Here is a 26,115-nt window from a genome sequence, read left to right as displayed (position 1 = left end):
TGGTTTACTTAGGGATATAACAAAATTAGTAATTTCCAAGTTGTGTGACCTCAACCCCAAATTAAGTTATGTGTCTAGGACTCTGAAGAGTTTCCTCAGAACTGCATCATGGAACAATAAAAAAGCAGCTAGCCCAGTTCTGGAGACAGAGAATACACTAAATGAATGCTAGATACTATCATTGTTGTCATAATTGTGGAATGAATGTTTTTAGAATAAATAAAGCCAAACTCGCACCTCTTCTTTCACTGATCCCTAGAGAGACACGATTGGCAAAGGAAGGGGAAAAAAAAGGCATTAATTGGCCGTCGATCTAAGTTGACGGATCCTCAGCTCTAGTGGTCTTTGAGCAACGCTCCAGAATTAGGGCTCCTCCAAGAAAAACAGCTCTGCCACGCACTTGGTGTTAACCTCAAGTCTATAAGATAATTATATATAAAGTGCCTTGCCCAGAGCCTGGCTTGTAATGGACATTCCCTCCCCTCATTGATTTTTACCTAAAACCAGTTGACGGAATCCAATGTGGGAAAAAAAAAAAAAAGACCTTAAAGAACTGTTTTCTGTTTTGTAAGGGGCAGGAATATTGGGAAGTTAGAAATCCCGACTTTCTAACTTAGCAATCAGTATAAATCATAAATGTCTAATAATGTTTAAGACGGAGATCATCATCTAGATGGCATTTTTAGATGTTTTTTGATCACAGAGTGTTCCTCTTGTTCAGGGGAGTGGCAGATGCACAGGAAAGCATCTGAAGTTTGCACATGGGGCTGATTAGAGCCAGGCATTATTAATCTTTCTAAAGACAGTCATTGATAAGAAGCAGCTGAACAATTCATCAGCTAAAGGTACAATAATATTTTTCAAATGTAGGAAGAAAGATGATGCATTCACTTACCGTCCAGTATTGGAACAGACAGACAGCATTACATTTGGAAATTCATGTCCAAAAACTGATATACAGATTTTTTTCAACTTAGATGATAATATGAGTACCCTCTAATTGCTTATGTGTAATAAATGATAATAATAAACACTTAGTATGTTCCAGGTACCGTAAAATTATTTAATTCTATTAACAATCCTGTGAGGTAGGGCCAATTATAATCACAGTTTTACAGATGAGAAAACTGAGGCACAGAGAGGTTAAGTAAATTGCCCACAGCTTATAAGTGGCAGAGCTGGGTTTCAGACCAGACATTTCTGCCCACCATTCTTAATCATTACACTATGCTGCACTCTAATCAACTGTCCGTTCTTCCCACTTGCTGTCTTGAAATTTAACCACTCACTTAGGCTTAGGGACTTACTTGGGCTGCAAAGTAGCCAGCAACATCTGGATCTTCAGGCAAGCATGCGCTTTTATCCTAATTAGTTATAGTATGGAAGGCTTTCCCCAAGGGAGACTGAGCGAGAGTCTGGTCTCCTTTTAGGTGTTCATATCTCCCCTTTAAAGTGATGGTACCAATCCCTGTATTGTGTACATCTTCAGCATTCAGCGGTTGTGTATTGAATGTATGTACCAGCCGTGCACTGTCTGCTCCATAGGCAAAGGCTAGTCTGTGAGACCAGGCTCTGAGATCAGGTGATCCTGGATTCCAATTGCCGTGACATCATTTACTTTCTGCCTGCACAACCTCAGGCAGCTTGCTCCCATGGTTGCAGTCAGGGTGATTCTATTAAAACAGATAGCATCTCTCCCCTGCTCACCACTAAGGCCTGCCCCTCACCCAGTTTCCCACCTCACTCGGAGTGAAAGCCAGTGTCCTTTCAATGGCCTTCAAGGTCCTACATGATCTATAGGACTCTGAGAAATCTGACTTCATCTCTGACCTTCACTGCCTGCCTCACCCCACTCCAGCCACACTCTGTACTCTTACTGGAGCTCCCTGGACCCGTTCCTGTGCCAGCTTTTGGGTTTTCCTTTGAATTAATTTTTATGGGAGTATAGTTGCTTTACAATGTTGTGTTAGCTTATACTATACAGTGAAGTGAATCAGCTGTACGTATATATATATCCCCTCTTTTTTAGATTTCCTTCCCATTTAGGTCACCACATAGCATAGAGTAGAATTCCCTGTGCTTTACAGTAGGTTAGTTATCTATTTTATACATAGCATCAATAATGTGTATATGTCAATCCCAATTCATGCCACCACCACCCCTTCCCCCTTGGTATCCATACGTTTGTACTCTACGTCTGTGTCTCTATTTCTGCTTTGCAAATAAGATCATCTATACCATTTTTCTAGATTCTACATATGTGTGTTAATATATGATATTTGTTTTTCTCCTTATGACTTACTTCACTCGGTATGACAGTCTCTAGGTCCATCCACGTCTCTACAAATGACCCACTTTCGTTCCTTTTCATGGCTGAGTAATATTCCATTGTATATATGTATCACATCTTCTTTATCCATTCCTCTGTTGATGGACATTTAGCTTGCTTCCATGACCTGGCTATTGTAAATAGTGCTGCAGTGAACATTGGGATGTGTGTGTCTGGATGTGATTTATTGAGGAGAGCTCTTCCTGGAAAAATTGGGAGACAGGGAGTAAAGCAGGATAGGAAAGGAGAAAATGAAGCAGAGATGTGATCTCAGGTAACGCACAGGGGCCAGGTCACAGTGGAAAGCTCTGGGGCATAACTGGCACTGGGTTGTCCCTTTGAGCAAAGGAACCAATCTTTTATGTCTCTGCATCAGTCAGCCATTGACTGTGGGTACCCCAGCAGGGATGGAGGTTTATAATGGAGGCCATGTAGTGGTGGGCAGTTCTCCTAAGAAGTGAGCAGCTGCAAGCGATTAGCAGCTGTAGAAGTGTGCTGGCTTGAGAAAAGGGACCTGGGCTGTGCGCTTATTGCACCATACAGATCCACTTGCTTCTCACATTCAGTTCACTCCATCCAGGTCCAGCTTCTCCAAGACCCTGTGGTCATAATTCCTGAGGAACCTTCAGGAGAAGAGTTGGTGGGATGCACTAGCTCTCTTTGCTCTGGCTGGTCCCTCCTTCCCACCCGTTCTCGAGTCCCCTCACTTCTGTTAACTTGCCTTGTGGGTTGATCCAGTCCTCAATCCCTGAGGGGTCTAATGCCCTGGTTAACATACCCTTACCAGTTATGGTTGCTGTATTTGAGTTACACTGGACAAGGCAATATCAGGAGACGTCTTAGTGCATGCCCTGAATGCCAAACATATGTCTTCTTGCTCCTGTGATGAAGCAACGGTCCTAACTCATCCTGCGGATCAGGACCAATTTCCCTTGCTACAGGGGTGACCCCTGGCCTTCCCTTTTGCTCTTGGTGTGAGGACCCCAACATGACTGGGCAGCAGTCATAGCCATATACTTAATGGGATTTTCATCGTATTCCCAAGTGGAAGAATTCTTCTTCGGGATTAGGACTTCTGGATCCACAGAGCCTAAAGTTGAAGAGATGAGGTAGCCCTCAAGTGGGTTACCGGGAATGATGGTTAGTGGGGCCACCCCTGCTTCTAACCCCTTGTTTCTCAGACCCATGTATTCTACCTATTGGGGGCAGAGTACCATACAATAATTGTTGGTTTATGGAATATACTGCACCCAGAAGGGTAGCACCCTATCCTCACAGAAATTTATCTCTAAGCTGATGCCTCAGCTGCTTCTTTAAGAGGCTTCCTCAGCTCTGGCAAGTAGCCAGCTCCTGGAAGGTGGGAGTTATGTGGTAGAGCGAGTGGATCCCATTGTCACGTACCTCTGAGATACCTCCTTTGCCATAAATTGGCTTCCTCGGGTTCTTGTTCACAGGGGGAATTCACTCATGGTCAGACTGAAAGGAGGAAGTCACTGATAGTCAAATCTACTTCAAAGATGTGCTCTGCTCAATTACTGAACCCCAAGAAGCTCTCAAGTTATTTAAAAAATCATAGCGGCCCTAATCTCTGACCACAATGCACTGATTACTAGAAATTAATGCACAATTATGTTTTTAAAGTCATCAGCCTCCTCTTGCCATCTCTACTTTGTCTAAGCTTCCGAGAGCCACACTAAGAGCTCATTGGAGTCATTTTCTTGGCCTTTGCCAGGATGTTAAATCCTGCGTCATGGGGGAATGCCCCCTGCATTAGTCTCCTAGGACTGCTGTAACAAAACACCACAAACTTGGTAGCTCCAAGTTATTCTCTCACAGTTCTGGAAGCCCAGACTCAAGCTGTCAGCAGGGCCACGCTCTCTCCGAAGGCTCTGAAGGAGGATTCGTCTTTGCCTCTTCCTCGCTTCTGGTGGTTGCTGGTGAATCCTTGGCCTTCCTCGGCTTGTAGACACATCACTCCAGTCTCTGCCTCTGTGGCCTTCTCCCCCTGGGTTTCTCTGTCTATGTGTTCAAAGCTCCCTCTTTTTATAGGGACACCAGTCATTGGATTAGGGTCTGCAGTAATCCAGTGTGACCTTGTTTTAACTTGATTACATCTTCAAAGAACCCATTTCCAAGTAAGGTTGGGTTCACAGGTATCAGGAGTTAGGACTTGAACTTATCCTTTGAGGGCAACATAATTCAACCTAACCTTCGTATTGACAAACTCTTCCTGATCCAATTTTATTACCCCTACATCTCCCTTAGAGCCAGCATGTTCAGAAACCATCCCCGGGCATACTTTTCTGCTTCCTGCTGGTAAATGTTAGTCAGATCCTGCTTGTTTCTTGGTGTATAACCCCTCCCTTCATTGGCAGGCACACCCAATATTTGCCTAATCCTTTCCAGCCTGGAACTCGGGGCTAATTATCGGTCTGGTGGTCAGAAAGGGAGGTGGGAGCAGATCTTGAAGAGCATCAGCGTCATCTCATAAATCACCTGCTCCGTTTGAGGCTAGTTTTCAAGTAAAAGGAGGAGGGACATCTGTCTTCCAAAAAGAAGCATGGCTGCATCTGCAGGTCCAGAGGGTTCAGAGGAATCTAGGGCTTTAGATGTTCAAGTGCATCTACCCTTTAACCCAGCACTCGGGTATCCTAGCATCCCAAGTTCTTAGGGTGCCATTTCTTATCAGGATCTCAGCTTGGGTGTAAGAGACCTCCCCAGCCTCAGAATTCTACCTTCTCTGGAGTTCTGATATTTTTTTTTAAAACTAAGCTTTTGTTTTGGAATAATTTTAGATTCACAGGAAAGTTGCAAATATAGTACAGAACTTTTCTATTTACTCCTTACTTGGTTTCCTCTAATATTAACATCTTACATTATTATGGAACGGTTGTCAAAACTAAGACACCAACATTGGTGCATTACTAATTCAACTCCAACACTTCATTAAAATTTCATTAGTTTTTCCATTAATGTCTTTTTTCCTGTTCCAGGATCCAATCCAGGATACCACACTGCTCTTAGTCATCATGTCTCCTCTGATCTGTGACTCTCAGCCTTTTCTTGTTTTTCGTGACTTGAACGGTTTTGAGGAATACTGGTTGGGTATTTTGTTGAATGTTCCTCAGTTTGAGCTGTCTGATATTTCTCTCATGATTAGACTAGGATTGTGAGTTTTTAGGAAGAACGCTACAAAGGTGAAATGGTTTTCTCATCACATCATATGGGGGAGGGGTATGTTGTATCAACATAACTTATCACTAGTGATGCTAACCTTGATTGCTTGGCTAAGGAAGTGTTTGCCAGGTATCTTCTCTTTCCATGCTCTATTCTTTGGAAGCAAGTCACTAAGTCCAGCCCACACCCAGAGGGGATTCTGCCATTTTTACAATGAAGTCTTGTGCCTGATCTTCAATTATGTTTGCCCTCCAACTGCAGGAGATGAGGGTCTCTTTAAAGGCTGACAAGGAAGTGACAGATGCTCACTTTTTCTTTTAAATTGGTAATTGATTGCCCCAATCCTGTTATTTTCTTTCTTCAGAGCATCAGTGGCATTTAACAATAGCCACTCAACTCTGTGGAGAAATTGCTATTTCTCCTATACCTCCCAAGTACCAGAGATATTGCGTGAACCACTGCATCCCCTTCCACCTGTATCCCAGCCCAGTTCACCACAGCTGAAAGTCTCAGCATTTGCACTGGTACCGCATACTGGGAACTATCAACACTCACCTACCACCAGTGTTGGGGTCCTCACTCCCAACCAGTTAGTGAGCTATCAAACTCTAAGATCTCATTCTTAGGGTTTGCTTCCTAGAACGACATTCTCTTAAGGACTCCCCACCTCAGGGGTCTTTCCAAGCAGCAGGACACAGCACCCTTCAGCTTTTAGACCCTTAGCCTCTCTCTTCTAACCACCTCTTATCTTCTCCTAGTCTGGCAGTAGATTTCCTTATCTAGGGCTTATTTTCTCTTTCCCCAATTTCCCACAAATATCTTTACAATAAGCAAGTCCTCTAAGTGCTTCTTCAAGGTTAGTGCTAGGACCATAGACTCAGTACCTATAGAGTGAAGCAGGCCACATTGTATTTTATGACAAAGACACATTTTAGATGCCAACACACAGAAATAGTCTCTACTTCCACAAAGAACTATGCGGTGTCATTCAAAGTTCTTCATTGCCGTCAAGAGAATCCACTCTAGCGGAGGTGGAATGAAATTTAGTAAAGCATGTTAGTAAGCTTTCAGATTCCTTGGGAGGACCAGACCTGGACACTCTACCTGCAGTAAAAAGGCAACAGAGAACATATTATGTCATATCACTAGAATGTTCTAGATAAAACAAAGCCACTACCAATGCTTGTCTCTAGGTACTAATTATGTTCCAGAATTCTGCCACAGAGTCACAGAGGAACCAGCTGCCTCCACCATTGCATGTGTCACCATTTGTACTGCCATTTCCCCTGCATACTGCATCCTCCTCTTGTTACTTCCTTTGGCACCTAAATCTCACACACACACTTCTGATTTGGCAGAGTCCACGTCATAGCTAGCATCATAGCTACAAGAGAGCATAGGAAAAGTAGTTTTCTCTGCTGGTAAGACAGAGCTCAAAATATCAAGTGGCAGTTAGACATTGGGCAACCATAAATGATGGTTGTCTACTTCTTATGATTGTTCATAGTCTAGTTTTTATTTTTCTTCTTCTGATAGAGATATGAGTACAAAACATGTTTTCCTTTCCTCTTAACTTTAAGGAAAGCAACAGTGCTGGTGTAATGTTAAATGGCAACTGAGCTCAGTGTTGGGGTGACAATAGAGAGTGGTGGGGACTGTAGTTAAAAGGAGAGTCAATTATAGCCATGAGAGAATGTGGACCTAATAATTCCAGACTTTCAGTTTTCAAAATAAGCCAGAAATCCAAGCGTTTTTGTTTGTTTGTTTTTGGAGCAATCTCCTGACTTTTAAACTCTGGCAATTCATCCAAATTCTGGAAAAAAAAACCCAAAACTCTATACATGCATCATACCATACAAAAAACATGTCTATGGGCCAGATGTGGCCATTGGGCTGTTGCTTCGTCACTGTAGCTTAGGCTTTTGGAATAAGCAAGCATAGAGTCTAAGTGTTTTTTCCCTGCTGTCCATTTTCCCACCGGACCTCCAACAAGCCAAGAAGACTTGTCTTCCCTGTGTTGGACTCCAGGACTGGGGCACCCAATATGTCTGCCTGTGTGATCTCCCTTTTCCTCTGAGTCCCCTCCCTGGGTCACAGGTCTTGACTTGATCACTTGTCTTCCCTTCCTACTCGATCCTATGTGGATCTTTCTTTCAGCCTTGGTTGTATAGGAGTCTTTCTGCCAGTTTCCAGTGAGAATTGTTCCACATGTAGATGTATTTATGACGTGTTCATGGGATAAGGTGGGGGTGGGGGGCGAGTTCCACATCCTCCTGCCCCACCATCTTTATCCCCTTCTTATCATTCCCCGATTGGGTAAGCCGTACTGACTCTCTGCTTTTATGAGGGGACAGGAAAGGGTGAAACTCCAGGAGGAAAACAAAAACAGCAGAGGTTAACACCTCAAAATATGTGGAACTATGCTGGGTACTAGGGATACTTGGTTCCTGACTTTATGAGTTTATAGTCTACTGGAAGAGGCAAATAATATCTTTTAAAAATACACCAAAACAGGTACTGTGAGAGTATTGGCTGGGTGGGAGTTGACCAGGTGCATTTTCTTGAGATCCTTTGGAATCTGGAGCACTGAAAGCCACACTGATGAGATCCTATTTCAAATCCTAACCTAGCTCTGGGAGTCAGACTTTAAGGCCCTCCTCCTTCCTTTGGAAGTTTCCATTTATCGATTATTTATCAAGTGCTTTATAAACTTTATCTTATTTAGTGCTCACAAGAGTTCTATCCTCCATTCATGGAACTGAGGCTCAGTTAGGTTAAGTAACTTGCTCAAGATTACACAGCTAATAAACACCAGACTCAGCTTTGGACCAGGACTGCCTGACTACAGAGCATGTTCTGTCTCTTTTTTTTTGTGGTATGCAGGCCTCTCACTGTTGTGGTCTCTCCCATTGCGGAGCACAGGCTCCAGACGCACAGGCTCAGCAGCCATGGCTCACGGGCCTAGCCGCTCCGCGGCATGTGGGATCTTCCTGGACCAGGGCACGAACCCGTGTCCCCTGCATCGGCAGGCGGGCTCTCAACCACTGCGCCACCAGGGAAGCCTCTGTCTCTTTTTTTTAATTGATTTTTTTAACTAAATGAAAAATTCTTTAAATTCTACTGTGCTTTATAATTTTCAAAAGTTTCACACACATGATTTCATATAATCCCATAATATCCCTTCTTTCCCTCTACCCCTATATTTCCCCTCCCCCTTTCCCTCTCCCCACTGGAACTACTAGTTTGTTCTCTGTATCCGTGAGTCTGCTTCTTCTTTGTTTTATTCACTAGTTTGTTGTATTTTTTAGTTTCCACATGTAAGTGATATCATACAGTATTTCTCTTAATCCCTCTTCAGTACTGCTTCTCTAGAACCTTTAAAACACATCTATTTAGGTGACGCACTTAATATTTTTAAGGTGCTTTCTGATTAGTTCCTATGTAGGAGCAGGCTTGATATCAAATCTGGATTATGTTTTCACCTCACCCACTGCCACTGGGTGACTCCTGGGCAAGGTTTTTTGTTTGTTTGTTTTTTGAGTTTTGGGCTTCTGAGCTGTAAGATGGGGATAAATCCTACTTCTCAAGATTGTTTTGAAGACCTCTCTCTCTCTCTCTTATGGGGTGCCTACAGTGTAGAAGCTAGTCAATATCCTTCAACTTCCTTCTTCCAGTAGAGTAGCGGCTGGATGATTATGTGAAAAACAACCTAATGTAAATGTGAGCCTTTGGATCAAATTAGAATACTGTATTAATCTGCTCTGGTTGCCAAAACAAAGTGCCACAGACTGGGTAGAAACTTATTTTCTCACAGTTTTGGAAGCTGGAGCTCCAAAATCAAGGTGTTGGCAAGCTTGGTTTCCTCTGAGGCCTCTCCTCTTGGCTTGTAGATGGCTGCCTTCTTTCTGTGTCCTCACAGGACCTTTACTCTGGTGATGTGCTCTCCTGGTGTCTCTTTGTGTGTCCAGGTTTCCTCCTCTTGTAATGACACAAGTCATATTGGATTAGGGCCCACCCATATGGGCCCTTATTTAATGTTAATTACCTCTTTAAAGGCCCTTTCTCCAAATACAGTCACATTCTGAGATGCTGGGGGTTAGGATTTAAGTAAATAAAGGGACTTCCCTCCTGGTCCAGTGGTTGAGACTTCACCTTCCAAGGCAGGGGTCTGGGTTTGATCCCTTGTCAGGGAGTTAAGATCCCACATGCCTTGTGGCCAAAAAACCAAAACATAAAACAGAAGCAATATTGTAACAAATTCAATAAAGATTTTGAAAATGGTTCACATCAAAAAAAAAAAATCTTAAAAAAAAAGAGTAAGTAAATAAACTTTTTAAAGTCATAAAATGATCTTTAGTTCTACTCAATTTGTGCTCCATATATAGAACTCATTACCTGCAAAACAAAACCAAATCTCAATGATTACTGGAACATTTGAATTGGAAGTATACTTCTGCAGGTGCTTAAAGGCCAGTTAGCATATCTTAAGCAATTATAATCCTGGGGCTTGATTGTTTACTGGACAGTTGTTTTTGTGAACCGTGGGCCTGTACTTGTCTAGTATATAAAGAGCTAGCAGCCCAGCCCACAGACTGCAGCTATCTGTATTTGGAGAAACAGCAGCGATGAATGTCACCCTAGAAAGAATGAAGATTCTCTGATCTAAAAGACCAGCTGCAGGCAAACATCCATAGAAAACCAAATATGATAAGCAGCACTTATGCATGATTGAAGTCCTCTACTTCGTAAGAAGGGAGTTCCTTTTTCTCATTTATTCTTTTAACCCCAAACCCCTTTAAAAAAAATAGCTTGTCACTGGGCAGGGTTGAATAGATGCTCACCTCTGTCTGTAAAAGCTGTAAGTCAGGAGTGATGCCCAAAATTGATCCCTCAGTTCCATTCAGTTGACTAGGAATTCATGAGTCCAGGCACCATGCTGAGCCCTAGGAATAAAGATAAGGCAGAAATGGCTCCTGCCCTCAACATGCTCACAATCTATCGGAGAGAACTTCATTCATTCATGTTCTCAAATCAACACATACTTACTCCACACCTACTGTGCTGATGACAACAAATAACTAACTCCATGTGATAAGTGCACTAATAGAGGAAAGTATAAAACACTTAGGCAGGATCAGGGATGGTACAGTCCCTAACACTGAAGCAATACCTACCTGTTTACTGGTGGTAATATTTTCCTCTTGGTATTGTAGGCTCATTTAATCTGAACAACAGCTCTGTGAGATAAATATTATATTCATTTTACGGATGAGGAAATGTGAGATTCAGAAAGGCCAAGCTACTTGCCCAAAGTCACACAGCTAGTATATATGTGGCAGAGCTGCAATCAAACCTGGGTTAACTGACTGCCGCAAAGCCTGGTTTGTTCTATTAAGCAGGGTGAGGTAGTTTGGAATCTTACTCTCCGAGCAACTTGGCTGTACAAGTAATGTCTCACCATTTTTCTGTTTTTAAAACAAATCAAATCAAACTCTGGTGAAAGTGAAGTTTCAGTTGATATAGGGGTGCCCCTCCTGCCACACCCAGGATGTGCAAAGGAGTCACAAACAACTCTGGAGCTTCCTCTAGTTGTTGACCCATGCTCATTCCTGGTCCCATGGTCACGTGAAGCCTGGTGACTCAGCTGCCACTTCAGGCAAGAGAAACTGAAACTGAAGGAAATCTACTCCCATGCTGTTGTGTCCTCCCTCTGGAAGCTCTTAGGACATCCCAGGTGGCACCATGCACTCAGAGGGTGCTTGTGTTGGTTCCTCTAAGAAGCAGATGCTAAAACTGGAATAGATGCACAAGAAATTTATTGAGGGAAAAGGGGAAGGAGCTATGGGAACCTGGGAGAGCATTCAGACTACCACACTATCTGCATAAGAGAGAGGGAAAGAAGAAAGTTTAGGCAGGAAGAGTCTCAGACTCCACCACGGTACTAGGAAGTTTTGGCAAGGCCACTGGGGAGTCCTGCCTCTTGCAGGAAAGGGTCTGCCTTAAATCACTGCTGTGCTCCGTGCTTGCTGGAGAGCAGCCTGTGACAGTGTGGTCCTCGAGCCAAAGCCCTGGTGTACTCAGAGCACAGCAGCTGGGTCTGTCTTCAGTTAAGCTCCTCAAGACCCCACAGTGCCTGAGAATGTTAGTCTGTATTACTTTTCATCCAAAGCATCTGCATGCATATAGAGAGATGCTAAGCTTGTGAATGGTAACAATTTTATTAATAGCAATAATAATACTACTCACCATGTATTAATAGAAAGCTCTTTTATGTACCAGGCACTGCACTAAATAATTTACATGCATCATATCATTTAATCATTAAAACAACCTTATGACATAGCTATGATCATTAGCCCATTTTAGAGATGGTGATTGTTATGAACTGAATTGTGTCCCCTCCAAATTTGTATGTTGAAGTCCTAATTCCTGGTACTTTTTTTGTGTGTGTATGTTGGAAAACAGTTTATTTATTTTTAATAAAGATAGGAAGGAATTACACTGAAGTATTGATACTTATCTCCATGTTATGCAATTATAGGCAGTTTTTCTGCTTCTTACTTTCAGATTAAACACAAAAGTATAAACTTACTTTTATAACCTGATAATTATTATAAAAAAGGAAAAAGTGAACAAGTTGAATAGTCAGCTTCTAAAGGAGGAACTAGCTCATAGAACTTAAATGTTTAAACACACTACACAGTAAATAAGTTCTTACCATATATATAAAAACATCAGCAGATGAAATTCGTAGTATCCCAATAATTGCAGCCCCCAGCCTTCATCTAATCCCTGGTGAGGAATATGTATTTGGAGATAGGGTCTTTAAAGAGACAATTACATTAAAATGAGATAATTAGTTTGGACCCTAATCCACGTGACTGGTGTCCTTATAAGAAGAGGAAATTTGGACACAGAGGGACACAGATATACACAGAGGGAAGATGATGTGAAGATACAAGGAGAAGACAGACATCTACAAGCCAAGGAATGAAGCTTCAGAAGGAAGCTTGGCAATACCTTAATCTTGGACTTCTGGCCTTCAGAACAGTGAGAAAATAAAGTTTTGTTGTTTAAACCACTCAGTCTGTGGTACTTTGATATGGCAGCTCTGGCAAACTAATACCAGAATATTGTGGCTTAAAGTGGTCAAGTAACTTAGAGCCAAAGTCACAAAACTGGCACGTGGGTGAAACAGCATTCAGCTTCTCTCATTCCAGAGCCCTTTCTCTTAAATATTCTCCTCTACTGGGTCATCCGTGGTGACTCAGGAAGATCACTGAGACAGGACACAGCCTGGTGAGCTGGGAAACTCACGTGAAAGGGAACTTGGCTGGACAGGCAGGAGAAAGGCTTCACATCTTGCCCCTAGCCTTTACTGGCTCTGTGGTCTTGGCCAATCCACTCTTGCTTTCTGAACTACAGTTATAATTTGTGTCAAATGGAAGCATTAGATTTCCTGTCTCACTGAGCTGTTCTAACCATAGAATAAGATCATTATATGAAAGTGTAGGGAGAGGAAAGGGCAGAGGGAAAGAACTGAATTTGCTTCATACAAATATTAGTGTAGTTGTTATATATTATCCATGTTTTAGTGAATATTAATATTATTATAATGATGTATCAATATTAGATCATCAGTTTTCCATGCTATTCAAATTATATATGTTCTGATGCCAGAAATTCATGATGACCACTGGGGCTGCACATTATAAACAGTTTTATGATCCAGATAACTCTTAGACACCAATATAAATGGCAATAAATGGCATTAATGCTCAGCCCAGCAGAGTGGACTCATTGAATGGTTATGAGGATTAATGTAATAAAAATAGCTGGCATATATTGAGTTTTCACATGTGTCAAGTTCTGTTCTAAATGATCTAATATAATAATTCACTTATGGCAATCCTAAGAACAATCCCATGAAGAAGAAACTATTATTATAATTCTCAGGTTACAGATGAGAAAACTGAAGCCCAGAGAGGTTAACTAGACCAAAGTCACACAGCTAAGTAAAAAGAAGAGTAAAAATTAAAACTAAGGGACACTGGTTCCTAGACTGGACATAGATTGGAGAGGAAATGCATCCAGGATGTCACCAAGTTTTTTGCCTGAGCAACCAAAGGAACAAACTTGTCATTACCTGGGATGGGAAATTAATTCCTTTTAGGGGAACTCAGTTTGGATATGTTAAGTTTGAGATGCTGATCGTGTGTCCAAGAAGATGTCAAATAAGTCTAGATATGAAAATTGGGATCTGTCAACATATGCATGGTATCTGTAGCCCAGAGGCAGAAAGTATAGATAGAAAACAAAAGAGAACTATGAACTGAGCCCTGGGTATCCAAGTGTTTACAGGTTGAGGAAGTAGGGAATCAGCTTAAGGGATAAAACAGAAGGAGTGGTCAGGGAATTAGGAGGAACACCAAGTGAGTGTGGTTTCTGTGAAGGAAACAAAGTAGTCAAGGAAGGAAGAATAATCAGTTGTGTCAAGTGATGCGGATAGGTTGAATAGATGAGGACTGAAAATAGCCTTTGGGTTGAGCCACGTGGAGGGCATTGATGACCTTAAGAAGAACAGTTTTGGTGGACAGGTTGGGGGATACCTGGTTGGAGTGGATCCAAGAGAGAATGGGACAAAGGGAAGTGAAGACAGTGACTTCCAAGTTTTCTTTTTTTATAAAAGGAAGGTGAGAAATAGGGGAGTAGCGGAAAGAGAAAGTGTTTTTACTTCAAATTTTAATGTGGGACAAATAAGAGCATATTTGTAGACAATAAGAATGATCTAGTAGAGAGGAAAAATAATTGATTAAGTATGGGGTAGGGATTTCCTTGAGTAGATGAGAGGCAATGAGATCTAGTGCCCAGGGAGAGAGGTTGGCCTTAGCTAGAAGCATGGACAACCATAGAACAAAGGAAGAACAAATTAGCATAAATACAGGTAGGTAGATAGGAATACAGGGAGGTTGCTGAAGTTCTCTTCTGATCACTTCCATATTCTTGCACATTTATTAAGCTACCACTCTGAGCTCACACATTGAAAATGAAAGCTCTTTTTCCTGTTTTACTATTGCTCTTCACCTTGATTGCAACAAAACCTACATCATCCAGCAATTATAGCTGCTTGCGTATGTGTCTTTCTTTCCAAACAACCTAAAAACTGAAGAAGGGCAGAGACCATGTCCCCTTCTTTATTGTTCCCTAACATTCAGCACAGTGCCTGACACACAGTAGGCACTCAATAAATATGTGATGAACTGAATTAAATCCAGTACATTTGCTTCTCTCTACATGTGCTTTAACATCATTTGCTTGAGTCATAAAAAGCTACCAAGATTATCTCTTCTGTGAATTGGTGGGCAAATTATTTGTGTTTCAGTCTGGTCTGTATTAGCTATTAGTGAATATGATACTCAGGAAAACGTATAAGCTTTGCTTATTTTTACAAAGACTTGGAACTTAATTGGGCGTCCTCAGAAGGGTTACAATATGTGAGAGGATGCATACAGCTCCTTTTATAATTGACAGATTGTGTTCAGTTTGCCCAATTACTCTTTTCTTTAAAGAAGAGAGTAAATTTACTGTAATAGATATACCATAATCTGAATTTATAGAACTCAGTGAGAAATCCTACCATCTGGTTAAAATTTGTCAGAGAATCACCTCCTTAGAAGAACCACCTAAGGAAGAAAGGATACACAACCAGTTTGTTGTGTGCTGTGATAGAAAATGTGTCTCCCTACCTCCATCTTGTATTTTATTAAGACTTAGAAAAAGAGGAAGAAAGAAAAACATCTGCATTAATTTTCTACTGTATATCTTTTTAGGAAGCTTCAAGTGACATTAAAATTAAGGTCAAACATAATAGTTAGCTGGGTCATGCAATGTGGATGAAGTCTATGGATACTCTTTCAGCAGGAAGTTCAGTAAAGCATATATATTTTTTTAAATCAATTTATCTATTTTATTTATTTATTTTTGGCTGGGTTGGGTCTTCGTTGCTGTGCGTGGGCTTTCTCTAGTTGTGGTGAGTGAGGGCTACTCTTCGTTGTGGTGCACGAGCTTCTCAATGTGGTGGCTTCTCTTTGTTGCTGAGCACGGGCTGTAGGTGCGTGGGCTTCAGTAGTTGTGGCATTCAGGCTCAGTAGTTGTGGTGCATGGGCTCTAGAGCACAGGCTCAGTAGTTGTGGCACACGGGCTTAGTTGCTCCACGGCATGTGAGATCTTCCCAGTCCAGGGCTTGAACCCATGTCCCCTGCATTGGCAGGCGGATTCTTAACCACTGCATCACCAGGGAAGTCCCAAGCATATTGTTGAGGACACAAACTCTGGACTTGGGCTTGCATCCCACCATAGATGACTTAGCTTCCTCATGTAGAAAAGGACAAGATAACACGATCTACCTCATGTGGTTGTTATGAGATTAAAACAACTTAATGCCTATAAGGGTGGAATATGATATCCAGAATATCAGTAATTTTAGCCATTATAATTTATTTTAGTAATAATGATGATGGTGATGTTAAAAAATGCAGGCTGCATCCTACTCTGGGTTTCCTATTTTCTTTCTTGGTACACTTTTTCTTTTTTTGTAGTACACTTTGTTTTTTTCTGTAATCCTGGTCTTTCTCTCTTTTTCCACTGTAGGAAAATTGATGGGACCAGTGAGGAAGAAGGTAACATTGAGCTGAATGAAGAAGGAAGGCCAGTGCAGACATCCAAGCAGAGCCCCCCACTCTGTGACTGCCACTGCTGTGGCCTCCCCAAGCGCTACATCATTGCCATCATGAGCGGGCTGGGATTCTGCATTTCCTTTGGGATTCGGTGCAACCTTGGAGTTGCCATTGTGGAAATGGTCAACAACAACACTATATATGTTGATGGAAAACCGGAAATTCAGGTCAGTGTCTGTCTATGGTGGGAGTTCTTTCAGCCATGGCTGTATTAATGTTTTAAATTCTTAAAATAAAACACATAGGATTATAAAGGAAACCCATCATTTTATTTGTTTTTTTTTTTTTTGCTATACGCGGGCCTCTCACTGTTGTGGCCTCTCCCGTTGCAGAGCACATGCTCTGGATGCGCAGGCTCAGCAGCCATGGCTTACGGGCCCAGCCGCTCTGTGGCATGTGGGATCTTCCCGGACCGGGGCACGAACCCGTGTCCCCTGCGTCGGCAGGCGGACTCTCAACAACTGCGCCACCAGGGAAGCCCAAAACCCATCATTTTAAAATACAGATATCGGTCTTCCCTGGTGGCGCAGTGGTTAAGAATCTGCCTGCCAATGCAGGGGACATGGGTTCGAGCCCTGGTCTGGGAAGATCCCACATGCCATGGAGCAACTAAGCCATTGAGCCACAACTACTGAGCCTGCGCTCTAGAGCCTGCAAGCCACAACTACTGAGCCCGCATGCCACAACTACTGAAGCCCGTTCACATAGAGCCCGTGCTGTGCAACAAGAGAAGCCACCGCAATGAGAAGCCCGCACATCACAATGAAGAGTAGCCCCCGCTCGCCACAACTAGAGAAAAGCCTGCGCGCAGCATCGAAGAACCAATGCAGCCAAAAATAAAATAAATAAATAAATAAAAATAAAGCAAAAAAATAAAATAAAATAAAGATACCAAAATATTTAAAAATCGAATTTGTGATATAGAAGCATATGGGCTTCTTTATGAAGATGACAAACTCTAGCAATGGGTCTAATAATTACTGTAATTTTGAAGTCTGAAGGAGAAGCAATAGTTTGAGATAGCAGCAACAACCATCATGTGATATGAACATATTTATAATTTCCACTAGTCACAGAGTCACATGTACTGATAAATGACTGGGGTTTGTTTCCTACATTCATAATTACAGGAAATGCTAAAGTTTAGTTAGTGGAAATAAAGATGCTGCTTTTTCCCCATTCGAGTTCATAGATCCACATGGTTCCATCCACGGACTCCAGGTTAAGAAACCCCGGTAAAAAGGTAAAGCACGGGGTGAGCGTCAAGAGAAGGAGGCAGCAAGTAAAGTGGGGTTAGGTCTTGCAGAGCCTGGTAAGCCATGAGGGGAGATAGGGGTGGGCTTTAAGCAAAGAAGTGGTATGGCCAAATCCATGCTGCAGAATGATCACTGCCCAGCCAGTCATCTCCAGTGGATTGGGACTGGAGTGAGTGGAAGCAGAAGGCCCAGTTCAAAGGCTGTTGTAGTCATAAGCACTTAAATGCTTTAAACACTCTGATGTCACTTAAATAGTATTGATTTTATGAATCACTGGAAAGATAAAATCTGGTTTGTTTTCTAAATGGTAGGCCTAGAGAAGGATTGAAATTATGGGAAAATAAAATGAAAATGTATGCCCAGTGGATACCCAACATATACGTGTTTCATTGTATTGAACACACACACAGGAGTGACGCATGTGGAAATCCATCTGTTTGCAGAGAGACATCTAATAGTTCTCTGGTCCCTGCCCATATTCGGGGAAACATTTATTTATTTATTTTTAAAATTTATTTATTTTATTTATTTTTGGCTGTGTTGGGTCTTCGTTGCTGCGTGCGGGGGCTTTCTCTAGTTGCGGCGAGCGGGGGCTACTCTTCGTTGCGGTGGCTTCTCTCGTTGCAGAGCACGGTCTCTAGGTGCATGGGCTTCAGTAATGTGGCACACAGGCTCAGTAGTTGTGGCTCACAGGCTCAGTAGTTGTGGCTCGTGGGCTCTAGAGCACACGCTCAGTAGTTGCAGTGCACATATTTAGCTGCTCCACAGCATGTGGGATCTTCCCGGACCAGGGTTTGAACCTGTGTCCCCTGCATTGGTAGGCAGATTCTTAACCACTGCCCCACCAGGGGAGCCCTGGGGAAACATTTAGATCAGAATTTTCCAAACTGGTGTCTGGAAATCATTGTTCTGTAGGCTGTGCTGTGAAGAAGGTGTCTTATGAACTGGGAGCCTTTACTGTGTCGTGTCCTATGAGAATCTCCAAGAGGGAGCTGTGGAGTGCATTGTTTCCTGGACTTGATTGCAGAATGCTTTCTTTCATGCCACATCTGTCTCTTGACAGAAACTGTTCCAGCATTACGTGGAACAGTTTCTGTCAAGCACCGGTTTGGGAAAATTTGATTTCAATTCATTAAAAAGAAGTCTTTAGTTGGCCAGCAGGTTTTTTGTTTATTGTTTTTTTTCCTTTTTCTTTTTAGCTAAGAGATTATTCTGCCAGAAGAAAAGGGTACCATGGAGATTCTTCTAACCATTCTCTTTTTGATGCCACAGCTGAATCTGTTTTAAAAGGATATCCTGGTTGTTTATTTTGAGGCGGGGAGGGAGGGCCGTAGAGGTGTGAGGGGGCATGTCATGTATTTTAAAAATAAAGAATGATGTATATTAGTGAGGTTGCAGATGTGTATCACATGCATTCTGGCCGCCTTTTGTGAGCAAGGGCAGCTAATTAAACTCGTCTGCTGAGGCCCGGATCAAAATGATATGCTGGTTTGCAGTTGTTTGTTGCCTGAAAAGATAGGCCTAGGTCAACAGAATTTGCTTGGAGGTATATGGAAAAGACATTTTGATAAACTTAAGGAACAATGCTGTGCGTGCTCTCTAGTTTCTATGGTTTTGCCCTCTGGAGTCTCAGAGAAACTGATTAAGATCTAAAATATGCTTTACATCATTTTCCCTGGCCTTATAACTAGGAGTTTAGTAGCATTTCAGAAGTTCCAATTTATAGCAGGCCATTTCTCTCTTATCCAAATAGAACAAAGCTTAGAAATCATCTGAGCATGTTCAACCCAAGGACAAAGATTTCACTAAGTATATTACAAAAGGCTCTCAATGGCTGGTATATTTGTTTGGTTGGTTTTATGGGAGAAAAACTAGGTATTTTGCACTGAGATATTTTAAAATCTTCGTTTTCAGCAGAGGGAGAGAAGTAAGCAGTGTGAATTGGTAGGTCTTGCAAATAAATGGCATATATTCTATTAGTGGTATAAAGGGTAGTTTTAGTTGATGTGTGAGTAATCATTTTTAGTTTAATAATTATGAGTTTTAAAACACGTGAATCACTTAGAACAGTGTCTAGCATGTGGTGAGCAATAAATGACTAAAGTGTGAGCAACTTTGAGATTGGTTCCCATTACCCTCAGGAAAAACCCAAACTCCTTCTCATGAATCATGAGCCCTGTAGGGTTAAGAAGAATTGGGCTTTGTAATTGGCCAGGCGTGGTTTCACACTTGACTCTATTGTTTATTAGCTCTGGGACCTTGAGCAAGCTGCCCTTCTGTCTTGGTCAGGGATTGCTGGTTGCAAAGAATAGAATTGCAGGGAAACCAGCTGAAGTTAAGAAGGAAATTACAGTGGGGCTATAGGGGATCTCACGAAAGTGAAGGGCAGAAAGCAAATCTGCTGTGTATGTTTGTGCAGTCTGCACCCTGGACAGGGGAGCCCAGCCTGAGGTGGGACTAAAATTCAGGCTGTACCCTACTGTGGGGAGGAAAAGGAGCCAGGAAGGGCAGAGTGGAGCTGGACCTCATGGGAGCTAGGAAATCCTTAGCTTAGTCTCCAACTTGCTTGCTGTGCAGTGTCTCGCATCTGCTTCTCTCTGAGTCTGCTCCATTCTCCCAGGTCTCTCCATGGACTGCTGTTTTTGTTTTTTCCTTTTCCTTTTTAAAAAAACATTTATTTATTTATTTTTGGCTGCTTCGGGTCTTAGTTGCTGCACACAGGCTCTTTGTTGCGGCCCACGGGCTTCTCTCTAGTTGCCGCGTGGGTTACCAAGCACGTGGGCTCAGTAGTTGCGTTGCATGGACTTAGTTATCCCATGGCACGTGGGATCTCAGTTCCCCGACCAGGAATTGAACCCGTGTCCCCTGCATTGGAAGGCGGATTCTTAACCACTGGACCACCAGGGGAGTTCTTTTTTTTTTCTTTTTCCATGGCTTCTCACTGCCCTCCAAAGCTGAAGTTCTTTGAGTCGTTGCCTTGCTGGGGAGCTGACTTACTTGGCCCTGACTCCAGCGGGACTTGTTTCAATTCAAGTGTTCAGTATTGTCTAACTAGAATCTCTGGGTTCAGATTAGAGAGAGAGAGAGAGAGACAGGTGGGCTGAGTCCATCCCATGCCTTGGCTCCCTCTACTCAGGTGTCCAGTCACAGGGGAGAGGCCCATGGCTCTGGGGGAAGAAGAGAATCCTCTTAGAAGGAAACATGTGTAGGGAGCCAGGAACTGGCATTTCTAGCAATTCTTTGCTAATCCTCATTGCCTTATTGTGAGATGGGAATAAAAGGCCTGCTTTACAGATCAAATGAGATAATCTGGCACCAATATATTAAATACCTATATTACTTTCCTAAGGCTGCTGTAACAAATTACCACAAACATGGTGGCTTAAAACAATAGGAACTTAGTCTCTCATATCTGGGGAGACCAGAAGTCCGAATCAGTGTCAGCAGGTCCACACTTCTTCCAGAGTCTCTAGGGGAGGATCCTTCCTTGCTTTTTCCAGCTTCTGGTGGCTCCAGGCGTCCCTTGGCTTGTGACAGCATCACTCCAACCTCTGCTTCCGTCTTCACATGGCCTTCCTCCTGTGTACCTTCTCTTATGTCTCAAATCTCCCCCTGCCTTTCTCTTACAAGGACACATCATTGGATTTAGGGCCCAGCTAGATGATCCAGGAAAACTCATCTCAAGATCCTTGACTTTATCACATCAGCAAAACCCTTTTCTCGAATAAGGCAGCATTCATAGATTCTGGGGATTTTGTGCATATATCGTTTGGGGCCCTTTTTTTCAGTCTAACACAGTACCTGACACAGTGCTTGGCTTATAATAATAGTTCAGACATGAGGCCATTATGATTGTAATGGGCTCAAGAGATAATGAAAGTCAGTTCTCAGCAGGCACAAGTGCTCTTCTTCAGGTATCATTTCTCAAAAGGACAGAAGCACCATCTTGTCAGAGAGAAAGACATGAGCAAGGGACCAGGTGATTGACAATTAGCTGCTGGTTGAAGTGGAGCCCTCTGTCTTGGATCCTTGGATTCTTGGGGCATTCTGTGACTCAAGGCAAAGAAGTCCAGTCTCTACTTCTCAGTGAGAAAGTCAAGTCTCCGCAGCAATGGAAAGAATACAGTTTTTTGGGGTCAAGTAGGTAAGAGGGCTTGGTCTTGGCTCTCTTTATAACTGGTTGTATGACCTTGGGCAAGTAAATTAATCTCTCTAAGTCTCAATTTCCTATTCTATAAAAAATGAGATAATAATAGTTACCTCTACGTGTTGTAAGGATTAGAAGAGGAAAGACGTGGAAAGTGACTTAAAATCAGGTCCCTCCTCACTCAGTGCTTCCCTCTGTCTTTGAGTAAAAGCCAAGGTCCTTATGATGAGTTAAAGGGCCCTTCATCATTTGAACCTCTCTTATTTTAATGCCTATTATCCTCTTCCTCACGTTTACCCTCTAGCTCTACTGACATCTTGCCATTCCTCTTAACACACAAGACACATCCTTACCTCAGGGCCTTTGCACTTGCTATTTCTCTGCCTGGAAAGCTTTCTTTTCAGATAATGAACAGCATGCCTTGCTCCCTTTCTTCCTTTAGGACTTTACTCAACAATCATCTCCTCACTGAAGCCTTTCCTGGCCACTCTATCTAAAATTTCACCCTACTTCATTCCTACACAACATTTCTGTCCCCTTCTCTGCTTTATTTTTTTCTTCTTATCACTGATCACCATCTAACACAGTATGCACTTGTATACTTTCTGCCATCCCCACTGGCATCTTTGTGAAAGTAGCAATTGCTGTCATTGTTCACTGCTGTATCCCCAGTGCCTAGAGCAATGTGTGGCATGAAGTAGCATGAAATAAAAATTTGGTAAGCTGGTTTGAATGAATGATTGTTAGTCCCATTTTACTCTTGAGCTTCAACTTCCTAATCTGCAAAGTGGGAACTACAGTACAGAGCACAGGCCAACGTTACCTGGACTGTGATCTCCTCAAGGCAAAGGCAATACTTGTTTGCGTTTGTATTTATACTGCCTATCACCTGACCTGGCACACAGGAGGCATGAGGTACATGTTGAATAAATGAGCAAATTATTATATAACAATTTGTGGGAAAATAAACTGTGATAAAAATTTATGAGATGTTGGGGACATCCCTGGTGGTCCAGTGGTTAAGACTCCACAATCCCAACGCAGGGGGCCTGGGTTCGATCCCCAGTTGGGGAACTAGATCCCGCATGAATGCTGCAACTAAGAAGCCCGCATACTGCAACTAAGAGGCCTGCAGGCTGCAACTAAGATCCTGCATGCTGCAACGAAGACCCAGTGCAGCCTAAATAAATATTTTTTTAAAAAAGAAAATTTATGAGATGTAATATGTTGATAATTAAGAACCCTTACTCCATAATAGGAACATCTTGCATTTTGATATCAATGCTTTACAAAGCCATTCGTTTATTCATTCATTTGGCAAATCTTTACTTGCCCCTTCTACATTACAGGCATTTGTTTCAGGTACTAAGGCTATAAAGTCAAAAGGACATGGCTGCCACCTTAGAGTTACTCGCCACCCCATGTGGGAAGTGGACACATGAATGGCAAGTTTGAGAACAGTGTGAGTGCCATGGCTGCAAGAACAGAGGTCTGTGGACCAAGCCTAGGAAAATGACAACTTCAGTTCAGGGCAGTTGAGGCGCTTCCTCAGAGGAGGGATATTTGTAGGGAGTCTGAAAAGGATGAGTTACCATGCCTGGGGAAGAAAGTGAGGAAAGGCTCTCTAACCCTCAAGAATCATATTTTCAATGACCTCAGAGTTGTGGAAGGGTGTTTTGTTGTTATCATCATCATCATCATCATCATAACAACAATAATGGCTGCTAACATTTATTGAGACTACACTATGTTCCAGGCATTATCCTAATGTGTTAAATGCAAAATCTCTAAGCAGAGGGATAACCTACTAGAAATATTTATGGTGTTTATCTCCACACATACTATAGGGAGGTAGAATAGGTTTTATTATCCTCATTATGAAATGAGAGACTTAAGACTCTCATTCCCTTTGTGCTGTCACTAAACTGGTATCTGAATAACCTAGTAAATAGCCTAATAAACCTAGAATTTATTTTTTGTTTTCTTTGCAAGTTGTTTTACTTTCTTCCTAGCACTCATCATTATTCTGTGTGTATATATATATACACACATATATGTATATATATAATATATACACACATACATGTATATATGTACACACATATACATATATATGCACATATACATGTATATCTATTTTTTTCTTTTTTTTAATTTGTACATAATCTCTCCTTTCTATCACTAGAACCTGAGGTCAGTGACAGCCAGGACTTTGTTTTGTCCTATATCCCAAGCACACAAGAGGCCCTCCATAAAATATTCTTTGAATAAAAGAGGGAAGGAGAGACCTCATGGGGTTATTGTGTAGGATGATCAGTGAATAATTATGGTCAAGTGTTTTCTTCCAAACACAACTATGTCTGATTTCTCATTTCCAGACAGCACAATTTAACTGGGATCCAGAGACGGTGGGCCTTATCCATGGATCTTTTTTCTGGGGCTATATTGTGACACAAATTCCAGGTGGTTTCATTTCAAATAAGTTTGCTGCTAACAGGTAAGATAAATTGATATAACATGAGTGCTGCACAGATCTTAATATGGCTTTGTACTCTTATAAAATCTGCATAATTGGCTCTCAATTTAGGGGTACAGAATGAAAGATAGAAGCCATTCCTAAAGATGTGATTCACAGACATTGATCTTATATGATCCTGTTCTTAAGAGTCTCTTTTTGTTTACTTTTTTGTCTAATCTATTCTATCTTGCAATTCTTTAAATGATTATGTAATAAAAAGATCAATTGCAACCGAGTCAGGAGAAACAGTTCCTGGACCCTAAGTGACTCACTTGATGACCTCTACTGGGTTCCTTTTTTCTCTGGGCCTCAGTTTCTTCATCTGTGAAATGAAACGGATTAGATCGTGTTTGAGTTGCCTTTGACCCATGACATTCTGTGATTCTCTGTACTATGTTAATATCATCCTGTTCCATACAGGTTTTGTCATGTGAGTAGGAGGGGCTAGTTTCTAGATTGCAAGATGTCTTTAATGCCCTTGAGATTCTATGGTAGGTGTTTGAGCAATTAAAAGTGGGTCCAAGACAAAATGAGCTGCTTCAAGGAGTAGTAAGTTCTCTGTCACTAAAGGTATTCAAGCAGAAATGATGGCCACTTGGGAGAGATGTAGTATGTATATGTACCAGAAAAGGAGTGTACTAATTATTTCCAAGTCTCTTCTAATTGTAATTGACTTTACATATGTGGATTTTGTGAAGTGTATACTTTATAAAGCAGTGTTTTTCAAACTCTAGAACAGAACTCATTAGGTGGTAATAAAATCAATAGTGATTTACCAATGACCATTTTCTAAAAAAAAAAGAGGGAGAAATAGAAGAAAAGGTAATCAAATAGAATAAAATAGAATGGAAAATATCTTAGCTCATTGCACATTTAAGTATTGGTTTTTGAAACTTGTTTCGGTTACATTTGTGTGTATCAGTGTGTTGAGTTGCAATATAAAATATATTTTGTTTTATGGGTCAAGGACAAAAAAGTTCGAAAGTCATCTTGTATAAGCATGACTCATATTTACTTATGTTCTTGTGTAGTTTGTGTCCTTTATTGTCACTTACCTGTTGTATTCTTTTTAAAAAGTGATAAAATATTAGTTCTTATGGTCTCTGGGGTTACTACTTACACTTCTGCCCTAAGAAGAAATAACATATAAAGTGATTTCACAGCATGTAAAAAGGGCTGAAGCATCACTAACACATATGAGAAAGGAGGAAAATGCTGCCGGCTCTCTTTTCCCAGGACACTCCTGTCCAGGCAGGGAGGAGAAGGCACACGGTACTTGGCAGAGAGTTGGGGGCTAAGACAGGTACACAGCCTGTCTTGTGCTTGGCTGGTCCCAGGACGCAGCATGCTTCTCAGATAGTCAGTATCCCCATCTGGTAAAGTGAGAGCAGAATTGGGAAGCAGGAGACACAACCCCAATGTGCAGAAGTCATGAGGTAATGGTCCGAATGGATCAGTTGGGTAGAACCAAGAAGAATGGTGGATCTCCAGCAAGCTTACCTCATGCTGGTCAATCTCCAGCTTCAGGATCTCATCTAGGCAGGACATCCCTGTACTGCCCAAAACCTTCCCATGATTGCTCCAGGGACTGGAGCTTGGGAATCAAAGCAGCCCAACAGTCTAGCTTGGAACACACCAGATCCTAACACATCTATTTCTCTTTCCATTAATTTCTATAGTGATCTTCCATAAACTGTTAGGTTTGTTCCTGCTGTTTAACTAACATGCCACATCCATCAGTGGGCCTGCCCAATAACACAGTGTTTTGGTCCCTCAGGGTCTTTGGAGCTGCCATCTTCTTAACATCGACCTTGAACATGTTCATTCCTTCTGCAGCCAGAGTACATTACGGATGTGTCATGTGTGTCAGAATTTTGCAAGGTCTAGTGGAGGTAGGAGATTCTTAACACATTTTGATATCGCTGGAGACAACATGGTCCTTTAGAAATTTC

General features: G+C 41.9%; 1 protein-coding gene across 2 annotated transcripts in view; it reads left to right on the top strand.

Moving 5' to 3' along the window:
- The window catches only part of SLC17A8 (solute carrier family 17 member 8), a 51,988-nt gene that overhangs the window by 2,075 nt on the left and 23,798 nt on the right, over positions 1-26,115 (top strand). For both annotated transcript variants that reach the window (XM_060164654.1, XM_060164653.1), the window contains exons 2-4: positions 16,157-16,409; positions 24,024-24,142; positions 25,941-26,055. In XM_060164654.1, the coding sequence (XP_060020637.1) occupies positions 16,157-16,409; positions 24,024-24,142; positions 25,941-26,055 (487 nt within the window). The remainder of the gene's footprint in view (positions 1-16,156; positions 16,410-24,023; positions 24,143-25,940; positions 26,056-26,115) is intronic.

This window comes from Lagenorhynchus albirostris, chromosome 11 (genome assembly GCF_949774975.1).
Source record: "Lagenorhynchus albirostris chromosome 11, mLagAlb1.1, whole genome shotgun sequence".
Taxonomy (NCBI): domain Eukaryota; kingdom Metazoa; phylum Chordata; class Mammalia; order Artiodactyla; family Delphinidae; genus Lagenorhynchus; species Lagenorhynchus albirostris.
Note: the sequence above shows the minus strand (reverse complement) of the source record. Positions and strands in the feature narration are given on the sequence as shown.